Raw genomic sequence first — 16,653 nt, 5'->3', positions numbered from 1 at the left:
GTGATGCTGAAGGCAGGGACTGGAATAGTAGATACAAGCCAGAAGCACCAGGGACTGCCGGCTACACCAGAAGACTGGACGGAGGGAAGCATGGAACAGGTTCTCCTTCAGAGCCTCCAAAAGGAAACAGCCCTGCTGACAGCTTCATTTCTCATTTCTGACCTCCAGAACTGACAGAGTAACCCTGTTATTTGGATTTGGCAGTTCACAGCCATTTGGTGTGGCAGCTCTAGAGAACTAACACACCTGTCACTTAGATCCTGTGCAGGACGCATGGGGCTCCTTCCATGTCCTGCTGCTGTCCCCACCCCAGCACCTGTTCCACTCTGAGGAGCAAGCTTCATGCCTGGGCCCACCGTGTCTTGTCCTGAGCCCAGTGTTGCATTCCCAGAGACCTGAACTTGACTCTGGCTCCTGACCATGGGGCTTCCCAGCATATGGCAGCTGCAGGAAGTTGCTGGTAAACTTTGCCAGCCTCAGGTCCCTCCGCTGCTTCCACAGCTGCCTAAGAAAACCAGCCTCACTCCTACCATGCATATAGGACTCTTCCCCGGGGACTCTGCTGGTATCCCGCACACATCTCTAGTATGTGGCATCGTGGAATTCACCTTCCGCTCTTGCCCTAAAGTGGTGTTTCTCCAGCTAGAATCTATCTCTATCCATGGTGCTAATTAAAGTAGGTCAGGACGTCCTCATGCCCTTGGGATAAAAAATGCTTACTAGGGTGCTTACAGCCATGCATGATCTAGCCCAGTGCTGTCCAACAGAACTTCCTGCAACTATGAAAAGGTTCTCTCTCTCCCCTGCCCAATATGGCAACTGCGGGCCACACGTGGCTGTCCAGCAACTGGCTTGTAAGACTGAGGAACTGAATTTATACTTTAATTGAATTTTAAGGAATTAAAGCTTACAATTAAATAACTCCGTGTGACTGGTGGCTGCTGCATCGAAAGGCTCCCCAACATCCCTTGCGCTGTCCTCCCCTCTTCTCTTCCTCCCAGCCTTCCTGCAGCCCCTCCAATCCATGCTCTCCCTCTTACCTCCGGATGCTGCACATGAACTGTTCCCCACCTAGAGCCTCTTCCTCCCCAGACTCTTTGTCTAGTGAATGCCGACTTCTGCTTCAGATCTCAGCCCAATCATCACTTCCACAGACACAAGCCTTAGAGGAAATCAGGACTCCCTGGAGACTGCTCTCATCGCAACAGGCACTTGCCGCTCCCAGCACTGATCACGGTTGTGATTTTAGAGGTATTGGCTGATTCTCTGGGTGTTTCCCCTCCACACCTTGAGCTCCTGAGAGTGAAATTGGAGCCTGTTACATTTTCACTGTTGTGTGCCCCATGGCTGGCACAGTGTGGGGCACAGAGTAGGCCTTTTGTAGAGACTCCGGGAATGAATGACTAGGATGCTGCTGGTTAAGAGAAGACACCCAGCGAGTGTGTCCTCAGGGTCAGCTGGCAGTGCACATGGCCCTTTACAAGAGGATAAAGCAAGTCACAGACGGTGTCTGCTGCTGAGCCACAGCCTCTAAACTTAAGAAAACGCTGTGTCCCTGAAGGGCCCTGGACAGGAACCTGACAAACCAACACACTCACCAGTTCACACGTTTGGACAGAGAGGAAACAGGTGCTAGCACATTCGTAAGTGTCAGCCAATGTGTCAACTACTAGTGCCTGTGATTCATTCACCGGCTTCCTGAGCTGACAGCAGTCTCCCTGCCTAACGGCAAGGAAAGATGTGTATGCCCCTCCTGGGCCTGCGAGAACAGCTCAATTCCTGAGGTCCAGCAAGCTCCATCCCTGTGCTTCTGTCCTTCGGGAAGGATGGGCAGGTCTTCCCTGCTTCATAGACCTTATAGGGGTCCCCAGGATGGATGCACCATGGGCTCCATGTCCCATCACTGCATGTTCTCTCCCCCTCCACCTCACACACCGACAGTCGTATCAGCCCAGACAGGGCATGGCCTGCCCTAGCAAAGCCCAAGGGAGCCGAAGGCTGTGAGCCCCCCTCCCCACAGGCTAGGTCCTGGTTACACACTCCCATAGCCTCCTAACTGCTCCTTTGTGCCCTTATCATTATGGAATTTTTATTTGCAAGTCACTATGGAATGCCCAGCTCCTCTGCCAGGATATATAGTCCAGGAGCGTGGGGAATGAGCTTGTTTCACTCCCCGATGTGTCTCTAGGGACTAATACAAAGCCTGGCACAAAGTAGGGGCTGAATCAAATTTTGCTGGAAGAACGGGCATCAAAATACCCACAAGGGTCCCTAATGGGCTGAGCTCTGGCCTCAGGCCCACTGCATTACCTCCCACCAGCTCACCTGGTCCTGTCCCCTGCCCACCTCTCTCCAGACTTTAGAGCCTGCTGCTTGTGGCCTGGCCCCGATGAACCCACCTGAATGCTGGCTTACACACTCTTCTTCCATCTGACCCGTCAGTGGACCCTAACACTGATAGCCCTCCTGTGCCCTCATTCCTACCTCAGACAGGTCCTCGTGACATCCTTAGCTCCACAGAGCTCCCCAGTGACTGCTCTGGGCAACCAGGCTGGAACCCATCTCCTTCCCCTGCCCCCAGGTGAGCTCCCAGCATGTCCAGCTCCAAAGAGCCCTGCTCCAGGCTGGGGCAGTGGGATTGGGTGGAACCTTCCCTGGAGTTGCAGACAGGGGTTGGGAACAACACATGCAGGCCAGAACTAAGGTCTAGTTCCTAGCCGGGAGGAAGATGGGACACGGTGGGAGAAATGGTAGTGTGTCTTTGACAACAGATCTTCCCGTCACACCTGCCAACCCACCTGGAGGCTGGGAAACCAGAGTTGATAGTGCCATTGTCTGTCCTCCCCTCTTCTCTTCCTCCCAGCCTTCCTGCAGCCCTCCCAATCCACGTTCTCTCTCTTACCTCCGGATGCTGCACATGAACTGTTCTTCACAGTTGGGGTTGGGGGACAGCTTCCCAAATCCATGTCCTCCTTCACCCAGCCCTCATCGCCAGCTTCTGCTGCATAACCAGATGCCCTTGCTGGATTCCCCCGACTGCTGCTGGTGAAGGGGACAGGGCATGGCTAGCCCCAACCTCTCAAGCCTCCAAGATCTTCCCCTAAAGTTTCCCGGGATGGATCACAGTGACAGCCCACTGCTCTCTGATCTACAGGACCTGTCAGCCCAGACCCCACTCTGGGAGGAGCCAGGGCAGCTCTCCCACTCAGCCACATTCCTTGCTCAGACTTGCCCTCATCGAGTATTTATATCTATTCATAGATAACTGCCCATTTCTTCCACTAGCATGTAGGATCTTGAGGATCAGGGAAGGGATCTTGCCTGTTTTGTTCACTGTTGTATCCACGGCTGCTAGCATGGGGCCTGACTTGATAGATTTATTGAAGAATGAGTAAATCAACCACTGGGAGCACTGGAGGTTTAAAAGAGATATCTCAGCCGGCGCTGCCTCAGGAGTGCCACCCTGCAGGTGGCAGGGGTGAGGAAAGGGGAACAAGGGCGGGGGGATACCGAGTCAGAGAGAATATCTGTGGATGACCTGCCACCCAGCTGTCAAACTTAACAATTAGCACTGTGGCCAGCGATAACCTTGGAAAACAGCACCCTGAAAAGCCCACATATATCTAAATAGATGGGGAACAGGAGCTAGAAAATTCGTGTCAACCAGTGGGTCATGTCCCGGTGGTTGGCACACAGATCTCCTGAGCTGATGGATGTCTGACAGTGAGAAAGGATTGGTGTGCCTCTCCCAAGCCTGGTTCCTGAGTTCCCATGAGTACGAGCCTGTGCCTGTCTCTTAGGAAGGCTCAGCGGGATTTCCCTGCCTCAGGGCACACTCTGAGGGATCGACCACAATCTCCATTGCCATCTCTAAAAGAATCCTGTCCCCTATCCCTGGGTGACCACGAGATACTGTCTGTCCAGGGCCCAGCACAGTTCACAGTCCTGCCAGTGTTCTGGGACTCCATGCACTCAGCTGCAGCCCCAGCCAGCCCCTGACCAGGTGGAGACTTCAGCAGACCCGCCATCCACCCCGGCATGTGTCTTAGACCTGCCTGGGACATCTCCTCCTCATTCTTCAAGTCGCAGCCTAAGAGTCACTTCTTCAGGGCAGCTGGAGGCATTTTCCTCAAGGTTATACCCCCAAAGCCCTCAATCTTCCCCATTGCAGCACTGACCAAAATCTTAATGAAACCTCACTTGTCCGATTCACTGTTTGCCCCTGGAGAGTAAGGACCATGTCTGCCTCGGGCATCCCACTCCCTAGTCACTGCCCCGGGTCTGGTACATTATCAGTCTGGGCTAGGCTCAGACCCCTCTCAGGCAGCCTTCCAGATCCTCTGGCTCTGGCCATCCTTATGCAGGTCCAATCTGATGGCATTTCAACTCCTGCCCACCTGGCCACCTCTGGCCTCCAGCCCTGTGGCTTCTCATTGACACTGGGTCCCATGCCCACCATGCCAAACCCAGAATGCATGGGAGTCAGGAGCTGGTGGATAAACCTGTTTTCCCTTTCTCTGCTTACCCCAAGAGATGGTCCTGAGACACACTTTATAAGGCTTTTCCGGGGTGCAGACTCAGACTGAGACGTCAGTCACCCTCCAGGGCAACCAGCTCAGTAACACACCCTGTGTTACCTTCCTCCTTCCCGCTCCATGTCCCTTGCCCTTGCCATTGCCCCTCATTCTGTCCCTGGCATCACAATCCCTAATTGAGTAATGGCCTAATCCCCTGCCTCAGGCTCTGCTCTCCAGGCTCCCAGGTTGAGACAGTACTCAATAAAATTTTGTGGAATTGATAAAGGAAGGAGTGATCCTCAGCAGGGGAGCTTGCGTGTTTCAGCTGCTCCTTCTGACTTCGGTTTCCCTCATACTCCCTGCATCCCTGAAGCTCTGCTGCTCTCTTGCACCTGTTTGTCTGGACCCGTCCCCTGCCAGGCTCTTTCCATTCCTTTTCCCAGGCTAGTCTGGGCTCCCTGAATTCTGGAGCTGACAGCTCTGCAGGGACTCTCAATGGGGCCCCAAGTCCCTCCTGTGCCCCTCACCTGCCTTCCTGGTCTCCCCAGACTCTGGAGACATCCTGAGATTCTGCAGGGCTCCAAAGTCATTGCTCTGGGCAACCTGGCTGCCCTAGCAAGAGTCCAGCTTTGCAGTTTCCCTTGCTCTCAACTGCCCTGTCCCCTCCAGTATTCTGACTTGCCCCAGCCGAGCTCCCAGCATGCAAATGTGCTGGACCAGCCCAAAGAAGGTAGCTTGGGCAGAGCATTTCCTGGCCACACAAACAAGAGGGTGAGGCTCCTCCTGACACCCATGCGGGCCAGAACTCAGACCTGCTTCCAGTGGATGACGGTGGACACGGGACAATGGGGTCATGGCATTGACATGAGACCCTCCTCTCACACACCACGGCTGCAAAGCCAACTAGTCATGACCCACAACCATGTCTCTGGGCAAAGCATGCAAGTCCATGCATTCTTCCACGTGTCCCTCATTCAGCGAAGCTGCTCTGTGTGTGTGCAGCCCATGCCGGATGTTGGGACAGCCACCAAGTTTGGCCCACCGGGTACTCCTCATTGGAAGAAGTGTCACACAGGGAAATGGGCACTTCTAGCCGTGCCACCCTCCCTGAGCTGCACTCAGTGTTGCCGGGAAGCAGAGGGGATGCGTCGGGGGTGCAACTTCTTCCCAGGAAGGTGTACAGTATGCTAAGGCTAACCGTGATGACTCCTGGTCTCCACTGTGTTCCATACTTCACCCTGGTCCAGCCCCATCTATGAGCCAGGGGAAACTCCTTATCTGGCCATCCACACTGCAGTGAGATGTAACAGCTTAGAGAGAAAAGGACAAATTTCCCGTGGCCTGCAGAGTTTTTATGCATCCCCTTTAGCCTCCCTCCTGCTCTGATGCAGGGGCCTGGGAGGCAGTCAGGACAGAATTCTGGGTCTCCGAGGGTGAAGTGTGAGAGCAGGAGCACTCAAGGACTCTGCTGGGGCTGACCCAGTACCCCCAGGAGGTCATGCTTGTACCAACTCGTGGATGCTCGTTCCTCATCTCCCTTCACCTCCTTGTGGCCTGTGACCCTCCTCCCTTTTCTAGTATCTTCTTCTCCTTGGGTGTCCCACACCCCATGCCCTTCTGATTCTCTTCTTTTCCTTGCCAGCCCAGGCATTTTGTGGCTTCCTCCCTTTCATTTGTGCCATTCAGGGTGCCACTCCACGTCCGCATCTCTGCTCTCCCTGAGCAGCTCTCTCCACCTCCCAGGCTCCCTGCAGGATGTGCTGATGACTCCTAGAGCTCAGCCCCCAGCCCTGCTCCTTCCTCCAAGTGCCCAGCCACAGGGCCAGCCATCTACAGGGATCCCAATCCCAACACATCCCAAATGGATCTCACTACGTTTCCCAAATCCTCAATTTCTCCAGGGGGGCTTTTGATCTAGGCAGGACACGATCACCTCCCTAATTGCCCAGAATAGAATTCTGTGCCCCATTCTTCACCCCTTCCTTCCCCACCTCCTCCATCCACCCAACCCCAGCCTCATTGGTTCCACCTGCTTGTCTGCTGGCTGCGCATCTACTTCCCTCCTTTCCTAGAGCAGCGCTCGGAGTGAGGCCACCATGCTCTCCCTGCTCGGGTCCCAGCGATGGCCTCCATACTGACTCAGGTTTGGCCCAGCAGCAGAGCGACCTTCCTCAAATGCCAAGTCAATGTCACCCCCGGCTCCACCTTAGTGGGTTCACATTCTTCATAGCCCTCGGGATTCAAGTCCAGTTCCTCCATTCAACACCTGCAACTCTTCAAGGCCTGTCTCCTTCCCCCTTCTCCAGCAGCAGTCCTCCTCTTGGCTCCAGGCATTCCACTCTTGGGATTCTGCCTCCGCACTCCCCAAGCGGGCTCCTGGGCACCTGGTGCCAGGACACAGAAGCTCTGGATGGCAGATGGGAACTCCCAGTCTCATAAAAGTCCAATGCCCCAAGTAAAGTTCAGTGGTGGCACCTTGATGGATGCCTCAGTTCCCTGGGAGTCTGATCAATGTGAGTCAGTTCCTTGAGGCTCCTTATTTGGATCCAGTGGGGGTAAGGTTTAGGTCCTGGACTACTGTGGCCTGGCAGGATGACCATGACTGAAGGGCCACCCTCCCACTGTCATCAGGTTCAGTCATGGACAGACATGAGACAGGGAGGCTGTCCATGGAAGGAACAGTGATGAGCAGGACAGCTCCTGTGTACTGAGCATTTACTGAGCACCAGAAACTCGGCAAAGCATTTTGGTGCCGTATCTCATTAAATCTTCTCACCAATTTAATGGTGAGAAGGGCAGGAGGCCCTTTTATTATCCCCATTTCGTAGATATGGAAATGGAGGCCAGAGAAGAGGAATAACTCTCCCACTGTCAGCTGAAATATGCTAGACCTAGAATTTGAACCCATTTCGGTTAGATTCCAGAGTCATCAAAACACGTGGGAATAATTTAAGGCACGGATGTGAGTAGAAGATTTTTGAAAGAGGATACAGACAAGCAGGCAGTAAACATAGAGAGAGCGAAATTTGGAAGAGTGGGGGATGGAGGAATAATCACTGCTCTGTCTAATCGTGTTCGTTGCCCCATCGTTAAGGCGACTTGGGCAGGCGAGTGTGTCAGCAGGAAGCGATGCATCCTCTAGTTACCCCATCTTCCTCTGCAACCCTTGGAAGACCATGTGGCATGGGACAGAGGTGAGCAAGGAGTAACTAGATAGGGCTTTTTAAGCTCTGCCGGTCAGAGGCTTCACCTAGGGCCTCCAAATGGGCCCCGGCGGGGAGATACTTACAAAGGTGGGCATTCATCATCTTTACACCTACATTCAGATCCCTAATAAGGAAGTAATAATATTGGCAAGCCTTTCCATGCTTTCTATGGGCTAGTGAGAAGACTAATTATCTGACGACACTAATAAATGGTTATGATGTTATTAAAAATGGCACCAAGCTAGGATTAATGGGCTCATCAATTGCAGGGAATCGGGCTTAACAAGGTCCCCTGCATGTCCCGTCAGGTATGTAACCCTGATGGATACTGGGCTACCCAAAGCACCGCCTGGCTGCGTGGAGGCTGTGGATGACACTCCCACCTTTTCCCAGCGGAGGGTCAGCTTAGGAAGGCGGGGCTGATGCTGGGCTTCCCTGATCACATTCTCTTCAAACAGCTCTTCAAAGCTCTGGGGCCACTGAAGATACTGTGAGTGGTGAGGCTGGCCCAGCCCCGCTCACTTCCACACACGGCCTCCACCTTCTGCAGGATCCTCCCTCCTCCCAGCCCAGCTTCCCTCTGTAAATGACAGACTCAGAGCCTAGCCGGAGCCCCAGACTCCAAGCCCCTCTTATAAACGCAGGGAAGTGGATAAGATGGAGGTGCCTCTGGGGCCTGCTGACTGATTTCCATAATAATTATAGTTATTACTAATAATGGTGACAACACCACGCCCTTCCGTTTATACTGAATTCTACAATCTAGAAGCTGCTTCCCCACCAGTTGTCTCCTTTGAGGCTTACAACAAGCTGTGAAGAATGTGGGGCAGGCATGATTATTCTCACTGTCAGGTTAGGAACGTGCAGCTCAGGGAGATAAAGGGACTTCCTGAAGCCCCCTCCCCAGCCTGCAAGGAACAGTTGTAAGGATAAAAATATAAATAATAGTACTAAATACTGACATGGTGCTGACTACGTAATACGCTGTTAACTTAGTCCTCATAACAACCTTATAAAGTAGGTGCTATTAATAGCATTTCCCTTTGACACATGCAGAAACTGAGACACAGAGAGGTTAAGAAACTTGTCCAGAAATGCCCAGCTAGCAAGTAAAAGAGTGGGAGTCAAACCTGGCTGGGGTCCACACTCTTTACCATTTGAGTCTCCTATTAGACTTCCACAGGAGCCCAGTTTGCTGGGGACTGGGGAATGACTCCGCTGGGCCAGGCTCCAGCCCTCATGCCTTGAGCTCCAGCCTCCCTCCCCACTTGCACCCTTCAAGGTCTCTGTAGGGCATCTCCCCTCAGACAGAGGCAAGGGGACTTAACCGAAGGCCCCGATGCTGCCTGCTCCCATCCTGGAGGGGCGAAGTCATAATAAACCTTTGGCTGGTACTCTGTTGCAAAGATCTCTGCATGAATCTTCCTCTGTCCTGGCCCCGGGGGCCAGATTGGTTCTTTGTAGAAGCTGGAACACAGGGCTTTGAGGCAGGGAGCCCTCAAAGCCACCACTTTGAATTCTGGCTCCACCACTTCATCTTTCTCCGCCTCAGTCTCCCCATCTGTAAAATGGGTGTTAATAACAGTACCTACTTCACTGGGCTGTTCTAAGGATAAATGAAAGAAGGAATCTAACGGGTCCAGTATAGACCAGGTCCTTGAATTCAGCAGCAGCTCCTTGATGGAAAATACTTCAGTCAAGTTGAAGGCCCTGAGCTGGAAGGCAGATTATGTTTACTGTGTGCCAGGTAAGCCTGTGGAAATGGTGCCTTATTTAATTCCCCCAAAAGCCGTAGGAGCTATGGTGGTTGCTAATTACTCCTATTTTAGCAGGGCATGATGGCGCAAACCTACAAGGCAGGAGAATCACTTGAAGCCAGGAGTTTGAGAACAGCCTGGACAACAAAGTGTGTCTACAAAAATACTTAAAAATTAGTCAGAGGCAGTGTGGCTTGTGCCTGTAGTCTCAGGTGTTCAGGAGGCTGAGGCAGGAGGATCACTTGAGCCCAGGAGTTTGAGGCCGCAGTGCGCTGCACCACTGCACTCTAGCTTGGCTGACTGAGACAGATTCTGTTTCTAATAATAATAATCATAACAACAACAACAACAACAATTACTCCTATTTTAGAAGTAAAGAAATTGAGGCTTAGTGAGGTTGATGAACTTACCTGGTCACGCATCTACTAGGCGGCAAAGCTGAGGCTTGAACCCAGACCTGCTGGGCATCTGAGAACTATGTGTTTGCTCACAGCATCTTGCCAGGGTGCTTCTTACTGAACTTACTCTGGGCGAGCCTTATGCCACGATGGCAACAATCGCATGAGGAGGGAGTATTAACACGCCCAATTTACAGACGGCGAACTGCTCAGAGAGGTCGAGTGACTTGCCCCTGTTCACAAAGCTAATGAGGAAGAACTGGGACTCAAGCCCAGGGCATCCTGATTCCTCCCCTTCTGTGGCGTCCTTAGCCTGTGGCTTCTCCCTTTTCCTCCCAATGTCCCAAGAAGCCCAGGTCCCTCCTGCTGCCTGCTTGGGCTCCCGGCTGCCCTCAGTCCTCTCCTGATCCCAGGCAGAGGAAGAGGCTGACTCCTCAGTGCTTCTAGCTGGGGCTTGCTCATCCTTTCTTCCCGGACTCCCACTAGAGCCAGCGTTACTCAATGCAGTGACAGTTTTCTCTCTGTGTCCCAGAATCTGGTGAAATGTCTCATGTGGGTGCCTTGTCCCCAGAGCTGGGGCAACCTCTGGTGGCTTTTAAAGGAGCAGAAGGCACCAAGAAGCTGCAGGCCTCCTCCAGAGCAAGCTCATCAAAGATGCCAGTGGGGCCAGCTCTGAATCAGATGGGGTCAGTGCATCTGTGTTTGTATGAGAGGAATGGCATTGGGAGGATGAGCGAGGCAGCCCACGAGAGCTGGGTACACTTCTTCAGCCAAGCCCCCGTCCCCAGTCCTCAACGTCACAGCATTTGTCTCCATCGCTCCTGCCCCCAGGGCCCTCCTCTGCCAGGATGCTCAGCCCTGTGGTGCAGACAGCGCTTGGCCACGCCTCCCCGGGGTCCTGAGCCCTCCTATGCTCCCATCCAGGCTTACGTGGTCGATGAGCTCCTTGACCATGCCGTTCCACTGGCCCTTGTCGTCCTGCGCCCCGTACTTGCCGTCCTCCACCAGCCGGATCTCGTAGGAGAAACCGAGGATGTGGGCCAGCTCTTTAAGCAGGTCGATGCAGTAGCCCTCGAACCGGTCATTCCCGTACAGGGTCCTGTCGGACTTCCGAAACATGACAAACGGCTCCTCCTGCAGAGACAGATGGGCGGCGGGTGACCTAGACTGAGCGGGTAGGGCAGAGGCAGGCTTGCGATGGAGAGTCGGGACCATGACCTCTGCTCAGGTTTTTATATACCGTTTGGCGTGGCTTAGACAACGGGTCCCTTGAAGTCAGGAGAAGGAAAGCGTATGTCCTGAGGGCCAGCTGGGGCCTCACGAACGGCTGCCTGGCTCTAGGCAGGAGCTCAGTAGGCACTTACTCATTTAACTGCCCAGTGGTTACAGGGCTAGTGAGCGCTGGAGCAGGGCTTTGAGGTGGAAACTGATCCCAAACCCACGATCTCTCTGCGGCACCAGTAACAGAGGCCAGGGTTCTCAGCGTGTGGCCCCTGCATGGGCAGCATCTGAGTCACCTGGGAACTTGTTAGAAATGCACATTCTCAGGCCCCACCCCCAGACCTAACTGAACCGGAAACTCTGGGGAGAGCCCAGCAATCTGTGTTTTCAGGAGCCCTCTAGGGAGTTCTGATGTACGCTCACATCTGAGGATGCTGCTGCAGAAAGCCCTTCAGAAAGCCGTCTGCTCTAACTTCTCTCCCAACTCCGATTTACAAGATTAGATTTACACACTCCCGGGTGCCGTTCTCTCTTTCCAAGAACCTCCTCAGTCCCCTGTGTTAGGGTCCCGGGGGAGTGATTGCTGGTAAGAGGGACAGCTCATCGGTATGTGGCTGTGCCAGGCACTGGTCAATTAGCAAATGAGTTCATGCCTGTGGGTGCCTGGCACAGAGGCCAGTAGAGCCCCAGAGCTCAGTAGATAGGTCCTGGCATCACCTCATTTTGCCTTAATGTCAGCCTCCTGGCGTGGATATGAATACTCCCATTTTATAGATGCGGAAAGTGAAGTTCGTGAGGATATATGACTTGTGTAAGTCCCCCTAGCTGGCAGGGAGAGAAGATCTGAATTCAGGTTAGTGTAACCCCAGAGTGTGAGTTCTGTGCCTGAGGTCCTGAGGCCATGGTGCCCCTCCCTGGGGGGCAGGTGATCCCTAGGAGCGTGCTTGTGAGTCAGAGATGCCTGTTCCATGGCAGACCCCCCACCCCCGCCCTCCACAGGCTTCTTCCTCTCTGGGTGATGGGGAACCTGGGAAGGGATTTGAACAGGGCATGACTTTGATTTCTCATTTTGAAACAAACCCATGGCAACCCTGCAAAGGGTAACTGGGAGAAGAGGCAGAAGAGTCAGTGGAGAGAAGTGGTACACTTCATCCAGGCTGAGGTCCGCAGCAAGAGGAATCGTGGGCTCTGATGCAGCCAGGTCCCGAATCCAGGTCAGCATGCGAGTCCACATTTCTGCTGGCACCATCCACCTGGCTTAACTCGCAAAGCCCAATCCCAATCCCATGATGGATGTGCTGAACTCCCAGAAAATTCAACACAATTGAGTTCCTACTCTGCACCAGGCACTGATTTAAACTCTTTATCACAGGCTGTTTGATTTAAGCCCCACTAGCTTGCAAGATAGTAACACTGCCCCATGTGATAGATGAGGAAATCCAGGGTCAGAGAAGGTCAGTAAGTTGCCCAAAATCACTCAGGAGCTGAACTACAGTTATGGGCTCCAGTTCCAACTCTTCCCAGTCAGCCTCACGCCTCTCTCTGGCTTGGCTTTCCTGTCTGTTCCCTGGGGTCAGACCTTCCAAGTGAATTGGCTTTTCCAGATCCCCAAATCAGGTAAAGAGCTGCCATTCCAGAACCTGTTTCTGGACCGCTCTAATCTTCTGACTCACGTGGGGCTTCCTTCCTTAGCCCCTTACCCTGTTCCTGCCTATAGCTCCTCATCCTCTTCTTGTCAGTCAAACATCCCCAGACCTGCCTCAGCACCCCCATGTGACGGAATGCCTCAAGCCTTCAGTGGATGTGTGACCACGGTTAGCTGACAGAATGCATGTGAACCAGGAAGCTCACATCCACATGCCCACATTAAGGCACATGCTTGACTACAGAGGTGCCTCATCCTTCTCTCAACCGGCGGGGCCATTCCCTTGACCTCATGAGCCCCTGAGGTGGGGTGAGCGCTGGAAGGCCCAGTGAAGACCCTTGTGGGAGGTCCAGGAGCAGAAGCTCACCAGCAGCCTCCTGCAGGCCTCCCTCTGTGGCGGGCAGGCTTGAGTCTTGTCTCTGCCTCCCAGCAGCGCTATTTCTCTAAATCCCATCCCGCCCCATGCTTGATCCACTGGAGCTTTCCACCAGTCCTTTGGGGTGCTTCAGGAACGAGCCGGTGGGGGCAGGGCAGTCTGTGAATCCCCTAGGGGTTCCTGACTATCCAGGGATTCTGAGAAAACCACTTCTCAGCTAACTGGGTAGGAAGCTGGACCCTCGGCTAGGCGCCATGCTTAACCTCAGTGCCTCTCTCATTCACCTTCCAACCAAGTAGGCAGCTCAACAAGGTTGGAGAAGAGTCCATTTGGGGCCTGAAAAAGTGCTGAGGCAGGAGGAAAGAGGACACTGGCTGGTCCACGCACTGCCTTTGTGCAAATTCGTCTCTGGGCCATGCCCCCGCACCCTGGCATGGGGCCTGGCAAGCAGGGTCTTTTGGCTGACGCTCTTATGCAGTGAACAAGTTGCACCACTGGACCTGGTGGCCCTGACTTTAGCTGATGGAAAGAATCAGAGAGACAGTGCCACCTTTCCCAGAGGACCCACCAACCACACATAGAATCCTAGGCAAATTTCACCTCCTGCTATAAAATGGGGAAAATAATAGAACCTACTTTATAAGCTTGTTGTGAGGATAAAATGAGTCAGTCTATGAAAAGCACTCAGAACAGTGCCTGGCAACTGTTAGCTGCCAATATTATTATTATTATGAATCATCATCCTTATCTACTTCCTGGATGCTATTTGGCTGGTTAATGCAGTGACCTTTCCAGCCTAGAGGCCACATCCAATGTCATCAAAGGTTAAAAACTCATGACTGAGAGTGGAAAACCGTTTCAGGAAAGGTCCTGAGATAGCTTACTTCCTGACCCTGTCTTCACACCCCTCCCTGGCCTGATCCTCTAAAATTAGCACTTCATTTGTGAAGCCACCACAGCCCCAGAATCTATACATCTCCATATAAATATGCTGCCTTCAGAGCAGCTGTAAAATGCCATTAATTTCGGGAAGTGCTTTGCGGATGGCATACATATTTAACAGCCAAAGCCCAGAGCATTAAAATGGGGCTCGCCTTAGTAATGTGTCTCTAGACCTGCAACATTTCCTAGGGGGTAATTCTGAACTCCGCCAACTACTTATTCATGGACTATTTCACAATTTATTACTGGAAATGTCCAGACAGCCAATTCACAAGCTCTCTCGGCTGCTAATCGATTGCTCAGTGAAGGTGCCCTCAATTTCATAACTTCACGCTCTCCTATTGCTCTGGGAGAACAGCCGTAGGAACAGGGGTAATATTTCTCTTCAACAAGTCACAGAAAACAGGGGTCCAGAAAAATAACCGTTTCTGACTTTCCGTTGCCGGGGCTCTTTGTCCAGTTTCTCTCTGATCACTTACCCCAGCGTGAAAGTCAAGTCCAGTGCTAATCCTCTCCCAATGCGACCCATGGAGTTGGAAGAGGGAGTCTTGGGGGGTTATCCCCAAGTCAGGAAGGATCAGGGGTTAGCTACCTAATATCTGCATTCTCAAGCTCGCTTCTGACTTAGGCAATATCAGCCTATAGCCACACATGCACGCACAAGTATACACAATGTCCTTGGCACAAATGCGCCACATTTTCAGATGTCCTGTCTGCCCAGCCCTTCTCCGACACAGAGGCCAAGAACCCTGGACCTGAGGCCTTGGCTTTGGCCAGTTAGAAGCAGCACACAGTATCAGGAGGGCTGTTCTTCCAGCAGGAGGGGCCTATAATGGCTCCCAGCCTGGGATAGTTCTCCCAGCCCACATTCTAGCCCTAGCTTTTTCCCGTCTCCTGCTGCTGGGTGCTGAGTGTCTTTGAGCCTATGTGGGTCACGATGTGCACACGGCACAGATTCACCCCTCAGTGAGTATCTAGACACCCGTGTGTAGCTGGTCCACCCACATACCCACACGTGTGCCCACACCATGGCTCACATCGGCAGCCAAATGAATCCTGAACCTTCAAAAGCTGGGCCCCCAGGAGTGGGACGGGTGTGTTTTCTCAGTGTGTGAGCTGAGGTTTGGGCAGATGAATTTTTCATGAGCTCATGGAAGAGCAGAACCAGAACAGAGGCTGGGGCTGGGCAGGGAAAGGGCGGGGGAGGGCAGGCATCCAGGCCCCTGCCGCTGCTGTTTCGATCTCAGGAATCGGGAAGGCTGCCAGTGGCTCTAAGGGGCCAGAAAGGGCAGTGCCAGGGACCTGTCCATCTTTCTGTCCAGGGTAAGACATCTTTAGCACATAACCCTGGGGGTTCAGGAGAGGGGAGAATAGCAGGTAGGTTTGGGGGCAGCTCACACAGAGCTGCTGCTTTCTGCCACACCAGACTCCTGGGGAAGAAAGGGGAGGAGAAACCCCTTCATCAGGGGTCTTGGATCTAGGCCCTGCTCGCTAGAGGCAGAGCAGTTTGATGTTGTATACTGGTACCTTGGGACCTGCCTGTCACTCAAAGTGCTGTTGCCCTGACAACATCCTCCCAGACAGGCCTGGGCTATGCTCTCAGCAGGAGGAGCTGGCCCTGCATTCAGGCTGCCAAGTATGGGGCTGTATTTTCAGAGGCTGAGGCTGGGCCAGGCTGGGCCATTCCTTGTCGCCTTGTAGCTGTCCCAAAGAGCCCAAGCCTGAGGGCATCCCCTAGGGCTCCAAGACGTGCAGACCATGCTGAGCCTTTTGGGAACATTCTCTGGAGCATCTGGAACAGCTCTAGTTTCAGGGGGCCCTAGGCCAGTCCTTGCACGGGAGAGAGCATCTCTCTCCCAGGAGACTCTGAGGACACTTTTGGCTAGGCAGACTTTTTTGGAGGCCCATGTAAAGACTGTGTCACATCCTCCGTCCCCATTAGGGATGCTCCAGAGGTCATTCCCTCCACTCTCCAGCCTCCAGAAAAGAGTAGGCTTCTCTCACTGCCCCACAGGGGGAAGTACAGCTCACCTTCCAGTGATCTCTGGGCAGTGGGGATGGAAAGAGCTGAATCATCAGGAACTCCCAGGCCATGTGGGTATTTGATATTACATGATGGGGTTAAGATGGTCAGTGGCCCATGGGTGATGGGATATCTGCTTCAGGAGCTGAGACCATGGAAAGGGAGGGAATGAGGTGGTGGTTGATCTGGAGTTCTGTATCTCAGTAGGAGACTAGAGCTGTGAGGGACCCATAAGGCTGCAAACCCTAATGCCTTCAAGGACCAGCTGGGAAACAAAACTGTAAGAAGTTTTGTGTAAACAAATGGGGAGGGCTGGGGGGCAGAGTGCTGGACTATGGTGAGCCAGGGAATGGCCACGAACGGAAAGGCATTCAAATGCAAATTAAGTTTGTAACATAACACCTTGTGCTAGAGACCACCTTTGTGGCCCTGGGCAGGGGTCAGTCTTTGGTGAAGTTCAGGGCTCTGCCTGTGGACAGAAGTGGAGTTTTTCTCCAGATCTCTCACTCTGCCAGCTGTATTAAAGCTGAGCTCACTGGGGACTCGATTTGTAATCAATAATAATGAA

General features: G+C 53.1%; 1 protein-coding gene across 1 annotated transcript in view; it reads right to left on the bottom strand.

Annotated features, from left to right (window-relative positions):
* GRIK3 (glutamate ionotropic receptor kainate type subunit 3) overlaps positions 1-16,653 on the bottom strand; it is a 230,794-nt gene that overhangs the window by 30,531 nt on the left and 183,610 nt on the right. The window contains exon 10 of the mRNA XM_017509765.2: positions 10,809-11,012. Within this exon, the coding sequence (XP_017365254.1) occupies positions 10,809-11,012 (204 nt within the window). The remainder of the gene's footprint in view (positions 1-10,808; positions 11,013-16,653) is intronic.

This window comes from Cebus imitator, unplaced genomic scaffold (genome assembly GCF_001604975.1).
Source record: "Cebus imitator isolate Cc_AM_T3 unplaced genomic scaffold, Cebus_imitator-1.0 Scaffold420, whole genome shotgun sequence".
Lineage (NCBI taxonomy): Eukaryota > Metazoa > Chordata > Mammalia > Primates > Cebidae > Cebus > Cebus imitator.
The sequence above is the reverse complement of the archived record's forward strand: the minus strand, read 5'-3'. Positions and strand labels throughout refer to the sequence as shown.